This window comes from Alligator sinensis, unplaced genomic scaffold (genome assembly GCF_000455745.1).
Source record: "Alligator sinensis unplaced genomic scaffold, ASM45574v1 scaffold611_2, whole genome shotgun sequence".
NCBI lineage: Eukaryota > Metazoa > Chordata > Crocodylia > Alligatoridae > Alligator > Alligator sinensis.
The window spans coordinates 3,175,989-3,189,717 of NW_005841869.1; the positions used below are offsets into that span (position 1 = coordinate 3,175,989).

At 49.6% G+C, this 13,729-nt stretch overlaps 1 protein-coding gene across 5 annotated transcripts in view; it reads right to left on the reverse strand.

Annotated features, from left to right (window-relative positions):
* NR6A1 (nuclear receptor subfamily 6 group A member 1) overlaps positions 1-13,729 on the reverse strand; it is a 130,970-nt gene that overhangs the window by 35,000 nt on the left and 82,241 nt on the right. The window contains exons 1-2 of one of the 5 annotated variants that reach the window (XM_014526822.2): positions 2,687-2,798; positions 1,925-2,098 (exon numbers count right to left, since the gene is read on the reverse strand). The exons of 3 other annotated variants lie outside the window; for them this stretch is intronic. In XM_014526822.2, the coding sequence (XP_014382308.2) occupies positions 1,925-2,098; positions 2,687-2,714 (202 nt within the window). In that variant the 5' untranslated portion in view covers positions 2,715-2,798. Of the gene's footprint in view, positions 1-1,924; positions 2,099-2,686; positions 2,799-13,729 lie in introns of those variants that run through there. One more of the 5 variants, XM_025194401.1, reaches the window with a different exon arrangement.

The following is a 13,729-nucleotide window of genomic DNA, read 5'->3' on the forward strand; positions in this document are numbered from 1 at the left end:
GATCTTTGCAGATTCCCAACCCCCCCTTCTGAACGATGGCTTAAGAAATAAGACTTCCTGCCTAGCGACTGACAGGGCTGAAAGACCAGATTGTGTTGCTCCATGGATCAGGCCTGCTATAGTCAAAGCCTGAATAGAATTAACCCTCTGTGAACTAAAACAAAAACATTTGTATGCCCAGCTGTGAAAAAGGTTAATTTAAATGGACAGGGCCCCTAGACTCACAAAAAAGGCTGCTTGCAATCTAATTTTCTTTACTGTAAAACACTGTTCTTCTGGCCGAAAAAAGAAAAAAAAGAGAAGATTTAGTCTGCACTGTAGACTACTGAAAGAAAAAACATTAACAGAAAAATGGGAACTACACATTAATTTGCTCAGGACAACAAAGGGGTCTGGATTATTTTTATAAAATGCAAATACGAAGCAAATTCAATAGTTTTCTCTTCCACCACCAAACGACTGCTTAATGATACCAGTTCCAAAACGAGCCTGCAAAATGCCACTTCTTGCTAGCTGGCTCTCATTAACTGCCTTAGATATTCACACAGCTGCTGAAGACACACAAGTAAGGAAACTACTTGTCCCGCAGCTCCTGTTGCATTTGCTCAGACCTATCGAGATTTATCAAGTCCTACGTACCAAAATATTATTGGCAAACCACGTAAAAGCTGAACTGCAATGATCCACTCGCGCAACGTTTTGTTCAGAAAGCAAAAGACTGCACCAAGGCAGAATACATAACTCTCAGAGACGTGTGGTGCATTTATCCTAAAGTTAAGAAATAGTTTACTATTGTACGTAAAATTAACATGAATTGTATTACAAAGCATTTTGAACAAAACCCAGCTCCTAAAATTCATGCGCAATTACACCAAAATGGCATACACGTGTGCTTCACCATTTGACTGCAAAACTGCATTTTGCAGATGTTGTAAGAGCCACGAGATTGCTAATGACGTATTTTCTATGCCTACGAATCTCACCCTGCTGAGTCTTTTATCACTAGTTTACTAACTGGTCAGCTTTCTCCGTCCTAATAAAAATCATTCAACTTTTTGCACATACTCCAAGCGGCGTTTCAATGGGACGGTATGTTTTGGACTAAAGTTTGACAGACTGAGTTTCTTTACATTTACAAATTCTGAAATAAAAAAAAAACTGGCAAAGTTCCCTCAGGAAATATTTATCTTGGCTCTAGTGGGCTAGCCAACTCATTTGCAGGAGAGTTACAGAATTAAGAAAAAGTGAAATAATTTTGGGGGAAAAAAGAAGCCAGAGACGTTTCAGCCACAAAGCCCGGGCCGGGCACGGCACAAACACACAGCGCCAGCAACTTTTTGTTTTAATGCATGCTGCTCTGGCCTGGATTAGGTTGTCTTTAAATCGATTAAAGATTCCTTACTACATTAAGACAATAATCGGTGGAAGCTTTGCCGGTGTTTTCAAGCACAGAAAAAGCTGTAAAGTATCTGTGAACTAGTATTAGTCCCAGGAGAGATGGAGCTGTGTTATCAAGAGTCCACATGACCCTGATACTATCAATAATTAACAATACTAAATAAAGCTTTTCCAGATGGTCAAACGGATTAGGGGCTTTAAATATAAACAAATTAAGGCACAAAACAAACAGAATACTTTTCTTTCTTTCTTTTAAATAAATCATCCCATCATCTGAGCTACAATTAAATGCTTAAGGGCCGTGCGGGAAACCAAAAGGCATCCAACCTACATTTTCTTGCCAAGCTTGCTTTATTTTTGAAACAAAGAAAACAGCTCTCCGGCCTTGCTGGCCGTCCCCAAACTGCACACAAAAAGGCACTGCCTTCTCCTGCTAACTCTCCTCCCCCGGAGGCTCCCGTTTGCTGCAAGCCCCCAAACTTTTCCTGAACGCTGAGAGAGGCTCCCCGGGCCGGGGCCGCGTTACCTTCCCATGCATCCATCTCATGCCTCTCCAAACGCGCCGGGAAGCTGCGTCGCAGCCATGAAGAGATCTGCTCGGAGCCAGTCCCCAGCCTGCCGGGAAACCTCTTGATCCCGATTGCCAATTTCTCCCTCTGCGCGGGGATACAGCAGTCGTCCTCACAGGTCAGTTTACAAGCTGGTCATGTGATTAGAAAGTTCAAGCCCTAAGGTCACAACTCGCATGGACTCCGTTGATTGCCAAAGGTTATCTAAGTGGAACTGATAGCCTTATTTTCTTTGGTTCACAATGCTGCCTCACATGTCTCTCCGAACAAAATAGGGGATCGGCTCGCCCAAAACACCCCTTTGCCCTGACGTCAGTCCTGGAGATCTGACACCTGCGCTGACGACATCAAGCGGCTAGTGACCCGCGAGCACGCATGCAGTAATGCGGGCACATTTCCGACACATCTCCTCTCTGTCGCCGTTATGAAACGGCCTGGCTGATGAAGGCCTAAAGGAAGAAACCTCCCAGAAACTGCTGTAGGTGGATTTACAACGATAGTCCATTATTCCAGGAGAAAATGCAACGTGCGGTGAGCGGCCTGAACGCGATTTAATCGTGGCCTGCAGTGCCCGCCAACCGCGGTCATTGCACGCGCCCCAAGACCAATGGGGTTCAAATGAATCGGGCCTCCAGACACCTACTCTGAACAAAAGACGGTGCAAAAGTCAGCAAGGGCAAGACGTCAGTCAGAAAGCACGCCAACGCACCATACGTTACCTTCCAGACAGTGCGAGTCTTGCTTCATCCCCCCCCAAAACCCAGCAGCTTTTAAGAAAGCATCGTGCCACTGCCTTGCCGGTCAGGGAGCCATTGGGTCAGCGAGCAGCCCGCCACCCGGACGTTGCGCTGCAGAGCCGGGCAAGTCGGCTCCTTATGCTAATCGGCGGTGATGTCAGAGATCAGAGGCTTTTTAATATTCAGTTAACAGGAACGTGACATAAAAATGCACGGAGAACGAACCGGCTCCGGCAAGCCTGGAGCACGTGGGGGGGAGTGACTCCAGTTCAGACCATCCTCGGAGCAGGGACCCCCTTCCCTGCCCCAAACTCAGCCTTTTCTCTGGATCAGCTAAAACACAGCACCTCCCGAAACATCCCTCCCCCTCGTCACCGCGGGGACAGTGATTTATCGCGGGGCGGCTCTGCCATCAGGCAGCAAATCTTTGCTAAGCTCTGCGCCGGTGACTCGCCCTGACCCACGGGGCCGGGAGCTCCCGCCCTAGGTCGGTTTACAGAGCCAGGCTCTGCAACTCAGGCGGAAAGCAGCACACGCTAGGGCAGGCTGCAAACCCAGTTACCGCAGTCCCCTGCTAAAACCATGCAAACAGCGGCACCGGGCGCCACCGCCGACCTGCAAGCGGAGCGAGGGATGTATAAACGTGCGCACTGACCGGGGGGAAACCACTGGGAGCAAGAGCAAAAGACAGGGCTCAAACACGACCCAAGCGATCCTCTTCGCTCGGCGCTCAAAAAGTTATCAAAAACATCACAAGCAGACAAGGTTCTTTGGGTGAATCTGATATCTTTTATTAGACCAACTTCAATAGTTGGAAAAACAATTATTAATCAAGCTTTCGGGTTCAAAACCCCTCCGTCAGGCGAAGGAAGTTTCAGCAGTTGGTGCGTGCTCTTCCTCCAAAACATAAGCATTTACGAAGAAGCTGTGAAAGCGTTCGCCTCGTGCTAGTCGTCGTAAGAGCTCTCTAGGTAATTTCCCGAGCTGTCACGACACACGTTTGAGATAGCGACCAAGAAACCTGCAGGGTTTGAAAGCTTAAAGACAGCTCTAATCTTCTTGTTTGCAACCAAATTTTGGTATGCTTAGGAAACTGTCTTTTTCTGTATGAATTACTGCCAGAAAGAAACAGGCACGTTAACTCTCGTCCAAATTTCTTTCCTTCATTTAGCAGAAACTATGGCACAATAATAACCTCACGCCTTTTTCGACATGTTAGTATTATTCAAGTACGTAATACCGGTAGGGAACGGTCAACCCTTCTTTGCAAATAGGCCCTTTAGGGGGAACAAATGCAAGATGCGCTTACCCCACTGACACGCCGCCGCGGCCGCAGTGGGGACAGCTGTCGACCAGAGCGCAGCGTGCTGTATGTACAATGCAGCGAAGGGTAAGTTTTGGCCCAGGACTTGAGGACAACCCTCCCTCACACAAAACACACAGAGAGCTTTAGTGCCTGAGCACTGCGGACAGAAATTTAGCAGCTTACGGTCTCATCCGAAAGAGCTGCAAACAGCGAGCTTCATGCAATCCCACTTACACACCCCAGACATTTAAAAAGACCCTGCCCGAATCGAGCCTGTGTTTCCAGAGAATCAGGTTATTCCAAATGTAGCGCCTGTCCCCCAAAGCTCGATCGGAGTGACAGGGTACAGAAACTTCCAGAAGTGTCACGGGCAACGTTACAAACGTTTCTGTGCCCTTCCTATTCGTTTCCAGGAGCAGAGGAATTGCCGGGCAGACACACGGCCCGGCCCGTTCAGCGCTCCCCCGCCGAGAGGGGCCAGGACCACATGTTTGAGAAGGTGATGCAAGAAACCCCCCGGCAGGCGGACGGGGGCCGGCGTGCCTGAACCCAACGTCTCTTCCCCACACACAGAAATGGGGTTGGGCCCTGAGGCACGAGGTTTCAAGTACTCCCAAGAGCATTTAGCTGGAGTTGCTGTCACTCGGGACATTTGCATCTGTGCAGAAGCTGGTTTCTCTTTCGAGGCTTGGCCGCACCGCTATTCTGAGCCCCGGTCCAACCGCACCACGGCCACGTGAGCAACCCTGCATCCATTTGGTGTTTTCCAGCTTGCAGTGCCACGAGACAGGGAAGACAGACTCCGGACCTCCCTTCTCTGGATCCTTTCCCTCTGACTTGTCTCCTTTAACATGTAAAAGTCCCATTCTTTTTACCTTCTTCCCAAGACTTTTTTTTCCCGGGCACCTGGTCATTTGCTGGCCCCGTCTCTGCCACTCCTGACCCTGCAATATCTTGTTTGAGGAGGGGTTATCAGTGCTGCAGAAAATGACTCTGATGAGGATGAACTATTGGTTTCTCTAATGGCATCATGATGTTTTCCATACTGTGCACTATTCCTCTATGCATCCTAAGAACGCATTTACTTTTTCTACTGTAGCTGCACATTGATCTGCCCACAAGACACTCCTCTCCTGCTAAATTTGCTGCCCAGCAGCATGTTACTGCAACAGCCCAAGAGAACAAAAACCAACCACATTTAAAGAAAAGGTGTGGGCGTTGCAGTCACACGTTCCTGTTCGTATTCTGTACAAAAGATCGTCTTTACACAGTGCTCCTCACTGACACAGAAGGACCAAACCCCCCGTCCACTTCGCTCGCTGACAAGGTATCTGAAGAGCATCCAAGACGCACAAAATACACTGATTTTGTATTTGAATTAGGAAGGGATCAGTACAAAGAGCACACAAGCCCTCCACAAGTGCTGCCTCAACAGGGACGTTTGCTACTGCCAAAGAAAGGAGCCTAAAGGTCACTGATCTCATTTCCTTGCAATTATTTCAGCAGTCCGAATCACGACCGTCCTCCTCGATCTGACCATATTGATGGAATCAATCAAAACCCAGTTAATGTTTTTAACCAATACACTTAACCAAATTAAAACAGGATTTCCAAGCAAGGCGCATGACAAGTGCTGTGGACAGGGCCAAATAAACCAGCTCACGTCCTTCCCGGAGCTGCCGCTCCTTTTGTTTCGCAAATCCCAAATTCACATGTCAGCCAGAACACGCCACAGTTGCGCTGCCACACTGCTTCTGTGGTCCCGGGCGGCTCGGTCGTGCCTCTGACATTTAAGCGCAGCCAAGTTTCCTTCCTCTGAAACCGATGAACAAGTGCGGACTTGGATTTAGCAGGAGAGTTTGAGCACAGACCCCTGTGCTTGCTTACTATCAACCTCCTAACAGTGACTGGAAGATGAACAAGAACAACAAATACAGTTCTGCAAAAAACACCTGCAGAGAAAGGACGAACAGCAGGTGCTGGGCACGGGAGGGCTGGGTCCAGCTCAGCAGCAACCTGCTCCGCCTTCTGCTTGCAGGCACGTGCTGGAAGGAGCTCGACGCGGACACGCAGCATTTCAGGAGGAAGGCAAAAAAGGGTGCCGTGTAACCAGCAGCAGCGGACCAGGCCGTGTGATAAGTGCATCTCCAGCATTAGGGAAGCTGCTTTTGGCCCCTAAGCAACACACCCTGTCACGTATTAAAACGGCCACTGCTGACTCGAGTGCGTGAGTTCACAGCCATGCGGCCAAGGCCCACGACTCTGCATCCCCATCACCCAGTTCAGAGAGCAGCCCAAACACAAGCCACGAGTGCAAACAGGTGACACGCTACCCTTGAGGGGAGATGCAAATAGTGGTAAAGGATAATCGCAACACAAAAGATCAAAGAGACAAGCGACCGCATGCCCAATGCCAACCGGGCACTGCACAGCGCTGGCACGAATCAGTCCCACAGACAGCGATCTCCAGGGAGGGGTGGCAGTACCGTTGCCAGAATGGCTCTGGACCAGCGGTTTTCAACCTTTTTACATTTGCGTAGCCCTTCGGAGATTTCAAATGGGGTGCAGACCCCTTTGGATGGGAAATGTGTGTATTCATGGCACTTCTGATTGCTCGTAGTCATCTTCCGCGGGTTGAGAACCACCGCTGTAGGACAACGCTGGCTGCAGCCCTAGGGAGGAAGGGCCAGCAATGGCAGGGGACTGAGGATGCACTCGATGGGACCGGGGGGGTTGTCTCTCTCCCTCTCCAATTTCTGTTTCTCTCTAGCACAGGAAGACTGGACCAGTTTGACTAACCTCCTTCCCCAGGGTTAGCAGCAGTGCACAGCTCCCCTACAGCAGGCCTGAGGGCAGATCTGCCAGCACCAGACTGGTGCGTTGCTGACTGGGGGCAATTGGGAGTGAGGAGATGCCAGATGGCGACACTTCTCTGCCCTGAGCCGGCTCTCCTGGACATGCTCTGCCGACACAGTGCCGTGGCCGGCAGCTTGGGACATCCCGAGTCTCTACTGCCATGACTGACCATCCCGTGCCTGCAGCGCTAACCGCCCCGACCGGCCACTGCTCCTCGGCCGAGCCCCAGTGGCAGTCTCACGAGTGAACCCACGCCAGGAAACGTTCGAGGAGGATTGTCTGCCTGATCTCAGCTGCCTTCTTCTCACTGGCGTGCAAAGCTGCCGCTTAACTTGGAGATGGTGTTGGCGGCAGCCTGCTTGTATCTGTCATCACAAAGATCACGATGCTTCCCGATGCATGCTCCATGCCGCTTCGCAGTGGTTTGCCGTCAGCGGTGACTCACACAAATGAGCCGAAGGGAGCACATCGGAGGAGCAGTGGGACTCCACGCTCCCACTGCCTTCTGGTAGGTAGCCGACAGCACGTGGCCTGAAAAGCCCCAGCACGAACACGGCACCGCAGGGCAGAGCAGCACTAGCTGCCTGGCCAGAAAGCCGAGCCCTTGCTTCGAAACAAGGTGCCACGTGGGCACAACGAGCTGAAGCAGAGCAGCTCAATCACAGGATAAGGATCCAACAGCAAAGTGCACCCATTCCTCGAGAGGAGCAGCACGTCCTGCATCCAGGCAGGGGCTGGACTAAACAACCCTGAGGTCCTTTCCAGCCCTAGCACGCTACATACTGCTTGCCCAACAGCTGTATGCATCATCCAATGCAATTCAAAAACCCCGCAAAAAACCCCAATGTAGACCCTGGGAGAAGCAGAACCGGCCAGGGAAGACTTACTCAAAAGCTTTTCCTCTGCACGCGTGTGCACACATCCTGCTTCGCTCCAACCACGTTCCTCGCACTAGTAACATCAGATCCCCTTTGCTGTGCAACTCAAGGCCAGAACGGGCCAGGCAGCGTGCAAGAAGAGCAGCCACGAGGGGAGATTTATTCTATTAACTGAGCCAAACCCCTGGAAGTCAGGTGTGGGGAATGGCAAAGGTCTGACTGGTTCCTGTGTTACCTTGCTGTTGCAGCCAGCGCCAATCCTCGGAGGAAAACACGTGGCTCTTGCTATTTTAACAGACTGCCAGAACTGCAGTGTCGCCAGCTCTAACGGCAAAAGCCGTGCGGCTTCAGATCTGGTCTAGTGACGACCCTACACCCAACCCATTTGTTGCCCTGACAGCACAGTCATAACCTGGCGGCGGGCGGAAAGCCCTGGTAGCTGTTCCAGCGTCTAGGGTAGGTTGGGAAGAATTCCAGCAAGACCCCGGAGAGACGAAGCCGTCCTACACCTCTTCAGGCATCCCACTCGCACGTCTCCTTCCCCTCGTTTCTCTCTCGCTTTAGCAACAGGATGTACTGTGTCGAGGCAGATTGATTTTGGCAATAGCGTAACAGGCTAGCATGACTGTAGCAGGGAGGAATAGCAAATATGCCCTCCCCTTGCACACTATTGTAAATGCCATCGAACTTCACACTGCCGCCGCACTGTAAAGCCAAAACCAGCTGCACTGGGTAGCAGTCAGCCTCGTGGCAATCTTGCGTGCAGCGCCTGTCATCGCGCTGACAGCGCAGTCATTTGTCTGCAGGTAAAAGAAAGGGCAGGAGGAAAACGCGGGCTTCTGTTGTAATGCTGCAGCGGAAGATGACAACGTGCGAGGAAGTCGGAGACGGGACTGGACAGATCGCAGGCTCTGAAGGCAGCAGGAGGAAATTCGAGCGGGTAAAACTGATTAACCAAGGGGAAATTACTTTTATTTAGAGCACAAATGGTCCGCTGCCCTCCAACGCCCGTAAGGGAAAGGGCCGACGGCCCAACCAAAGTTTTTAAGCAACCTGGTTTTTTCCCAGCAAAAGTACTGCGAGCCTGGCCCCAGATCAAGGCACTCGTGTCACTGCAAACAATAGCAGCCAGGCTACTAATGATATTTCAGGCTCAAACTATTTGCCCATCTGGTGTGAAACAAGCTGATGGCAGAGGCAGGCAGAGCTGGGGAGAACATTTTCCTTCTCTCGCAGTGCAGACGGCTGATGAGAAGTGGTGTGCGGCGTGCCCAGCACCATCCACTCGCTCGGGAGGAGGAAGGGGCCAAGGACATCCCTCTGGATCACCAGTTTTACTCAAGTGCATTAATAAAAACTAACAAAACCGGGGCGTTTCTAGTGTTCGGGCAACAGAAACTTCTCAACTCTTCAAGCGCAGCCTACCATCCATCTCCACCTGGGCAGCAACGTCTAGAGCCAGCACACTTCAGACAAGTCCACACTGAGCGCATCTTTGCACTTGCTATGAAAAGTGCACTTTGCATCCAGGCAGTACCAGCTTGCCCTGCAAGGCGCAGCGACCAGGCTGCTAACACAGCATAAGAACCTACTTTAGGAGATAGAGAGGGCTCTTGCCCTTTTCCTGTCCTTTTTAACTTTGCACAGACAGCAAAATGCAAGCTGTAGGCGGAACAAAACTTCAGCCCCTCAGACTGCTCTTCTCCTTCAGAAGACACGGTGTTCGACTGACACCAAGAAAGCCCTTCTCACTATCTAGTGTCTTTTGAGAAGAAGAGTCTTAGTTTCAGGGGCTGCTGATATGGCAGTGCAGCCTGACTTTCAGCAACACTTCTCAATTCAGAGCAAAGATTTCAAGTCAGTTTAATGAGACTCTGCGATTATAACTGTGCAATAACTTTGCAATCGCGTGTTTAACAAAAGACAAACACGGGTTCATATCAGGGAATTTAATTTACAGATGGCGGTAGGTTTGTGTTACTTGTCATGTATTTTTAGTGCCTTCATTTCTTTTAGTTCTGTGACTGGGTTTCAGAAAAATTTAGACAAACCAACAGTTTAAAAGCCAAGTGGGAGCTGGCTTTCCACTGCTAGCTTCAAACACAGAAGCAATCAATTTGGATGATTCCAGAGTTAAAATGTTTTCAGAGCATTTGTGTAGCATCTGATGTAGGACATTTGCCCTCTCTTGGGTAAAGACAGAATGGTTAGCGCTATGCCTGGCATCAAATACTCCATGCTCAAGTAACTAGGAAGTACTTTAAAAGCCTCATAAATGTTCATATGATGGTATGTTTGCTGTCTGATACCTTTAAGATATGCCATGTGAAAGACTTAACTTACTTTTTTAATCACAAAGTATGAGTCTCTAGAAAGCCCCAATAGTCAAAACTGTGCAACTCAAAAGCCCCGGAGCTCCCCATTTTAGAACCAGCTCCACTGAATTAGTCCCTAACTCCTCCCCGCCCACCACTCATTTCATAATCCTTCAGGGCACTAATGAAGCTTTGCTCATTTTCATGACAATGTGGTACACTGCTATGCAGCCGGGGGCTGAGGCACAAACCCCTTTGTGGAGTGAATGGAGCCAGGGGTTGTGGATTACAATACCAAGAAGGTTTGAATGTTTAAGGCAACTTCAACTGTGAATGGGATCCACACAATTCTTCTTGTATTTTCTGAGAGAGAGAAAAGTAGGGCCGGGAAGGTGTTACCAGTAAATGCTGGATTGTTTTATCCGCAGGAAACAAATTCTATAAAAGAAACAACCGCCTCCTGACTGTTTTTTGGGGGGTTTTTTGTTACCTCTAGCATAAAGCTTGATTAGCAGCATCTCAACTTTAACACAGCAGAAAAGGCAATGCAGGAGGGGTACAGAGACCCGGGGGTCCCAGCACTCCCAGGAGGGGCTGAGGTCTGTGCTGCAACACATCCAAAGCAGATGTTTCTCCTGCGAGCGTAGTACGTGTGTAAAGACCTGTGCGCAATGGGGGCACGTTTGTAGGGTGGTCGCAGGATGAAGGGCCACGTACATCTCAGGCAATGCGTGGTCCGGGAGTTGTGTCCCAGGAACGAGTCTCACTTACCCAGAGTAAAAACTCAAAATCCAATCAAATGACTGCTTCTGGAACAAGAGTAATGTTACATATTCAAAGGAGTAGGGCAAAATATACTGAGAAGAGAGGTAAATCATTAACATGCATTACAAAGAGGAAAATGTAGTACAAGATCTTTCAAGGAAGGTCACCATTCATCCCAGCCTGCAGGCCACAGACCCTAGCAATTCTTGCATGGACACAACTGTAAGGACAAGCCAAACTGCTCCCTTTTGGCTCAGACATCTGTAGGACCTTGACTTGGGCCAATGAAGAGCACAATTATTTATTAAATCTAAAAGTAAATGTTAATCTGGTGATCACATCACACCCCATGTCATTTCCTTTTAAAAGGGCCTTGTCTAGTACTTATTTGGTGTTTCCAGTAGCGTTAGCATATTTAAAGCCCAATTTCAACTTGCAAGAGTGCCTTGTTATACTAAGCAGCAAGATGTATTCGGTAATCTCTCTCACTGTACCAGCTAGATTACCAAAAAAAGACTCAGTTCTTGCATATTCATGAACCATCACAGTACAACGCTACAGTGCTCCTTGTTATACTAAACTACTGGCAACCCGGTCAGACTAGAGTTTATAAACTCACCGATTTATGTTTCGGTTACAAGTCGCATCAACAACTACTTAGGAAGCCGGCATGTTCATCTGACTTTGTGAAAAACAGTTTAGTCCTATTAAATGGGTACAGCGTGTCCGCTGCGTTCCCTTCCCTCGTTCCTTATGTATGCTGACATTTAAAAAGACTATTGTTTTTTAGTTTAAAAAACATTTACAAAACCTGTGGAAAGATCTATAAAGAATGTTAAAGAAGGATCAGTTTGGTTTAGAAAAAACCCAGGGTAGCAGTTGATGTGATAACTACTCTGCCCTTCACTCTTTTGTGTATTTGGTAGTTCATTTGGTAAAAGCTCACGCTGGGTGAGCGAAGTTAAGACTTTTCCTTCTTATCACTGGTTGGATGGGTCTTGTGCAAAACAGGGCTCCATACTGCCCAGCATCCCAATGTGTTTGGGTACTGAATTGTGCAGCCCAATCAATTGAATAGATTGCAGTAAATGTGAAAGGTTCGGTGCAGCTGGTTTGACCAGGGACAACTAGGGAGGCTATCTCCATATAAAAGATGCAAGGCAGGGGGAGGGTAAGGGCTCCTTGGAAAGGTTACCTTCAGAGGAAAGGCCGGGAACAAATGGAGGTTTTGGAGGAGTATATGGTTTTACTACCTCAGTGGGTGAGCACAAGAAAAGGGAATTGCAGGGGGAAAGCCATACACTGCCACAAACAGGCAATCGAGTTTTCTTCCAGTCCCTTAGCAAAAGGGACTTTGCTTCACAGTCAGCCAGATGTTTCTAGAGACAGCCCTGATTCCTGACTTTCAATACTCTGTCTCCATATACTTTGTAGTTAAAAGAAGGGTTCAAACCCAGGAAACATGGTTTCAGGTCACCCTAAAAATATTCTGAAGCCAGATCTTAATCTCCAATAAAAACCATGCTCCTGGGGAGCTCCGCGGGCCGTCAGCTCCGTGCTCACCTTTGCGTGCCGCACGCTACTCTTGCAGCAAAGCCGACACGCACCAAGCAGTCCCGGCTGAATCGCACCCGAGGTCCTGCGCTCTCTTTAGACATTAATGCAATCATTTAGCTTCCCTACCACGGCCGATTACCAGGCACAGAATCGCCGACTGAAGCACACCGGCTTTTGGAAGGGGAAGGAGCGAGGCCGTCACAACTCTGGTGTAGCACGTTCCCTGCTAATGGACTCTACGAGCTCAGAGTTGCATGTAAATTAACAGAGAAACCCCGTCAGCCAGAACGGAGCTGGAGGCACCTCTGGGGTGAAGCATGACAAATGTGTAATAGGGAATGGGGGGGAGCCTGGGGCAGGAAGCGAAGAGCCCCCTCCACGTTGGGAGCTGCGGGGGCAAACCTGCGACTTTCCATGTTGAAACGGCAAAACCGAAGAGCAGGAAGCGGCACTCTCGGGTCTCTTGCGTAACTAACTTCTTTAAGTGCAACCATATTGATTACACTTGGCTGGCTGCTCTCGCTGGTATTTTTACTGCTGGCCTGTCTATTATCGTGAACGTAGCCCTTGAGGATTTCTCCCGCACAGCCAGCTGTGTAAGTAAAAAGCCAGGACTGGTGCCTCCAGCGGAGGAGCAGTCAAAACACTTTTGAGCTCGGCCCCTTTCCTTCAGCCTTCAGCTGCGATCCAAAACCGCAGAAGACAAAAGTTAGTGCATGCATGGAGAGAAAGAAAGCAGCTAGAAAGGCAAAGACAGGAGCTGTACCAAACAGGCATACGCACTCGCTCAGCTGCTTCAGATGATAAAAGGTGCGGGGAGGGATCCCCGGTGAAGTTACACTGCCTGTGAAAGGCAACCTACACGTGCTCGTGCGGGAGGGGGAAGAAACAGCAATTCAAACCATCAGACACAATCACAAGGAAATCCCCTCCGGCTATGGGACAGTAGTTTGCATCCCAATAGATGCTTCTGTAAAAACCCAAAACATAAGTCCCGCTGACTGCAGCGGTCCAGGGTCAGGACAGCGTTACCTGGACGTCTTTTTTCCAGTTGTGCTGTGCAAGAATCTGCACGTGCTGCTCGGAGGAGCGAAGCCTGGCGGAGGGAGCTCCGGGTTCATCTGTCTCTATAGGCCGATCTGAGGGGGATGCCAAGTGCCTACACGCACGCCGCCAGCCGCACGTGCTGGCTCCCAGGATGCACCGTTCGTCACAGGAAGGGGGCCAGCGTGGGAGCAAAATGAAAACCAGATTTCGGACATTAAGCGACAGCTGGAGTAACCTGCCCCGTGCTCTGCGCTCGCTCAGAGGGCAGACACAGGATGATGTTGCTAGTCTCCATGCTGCA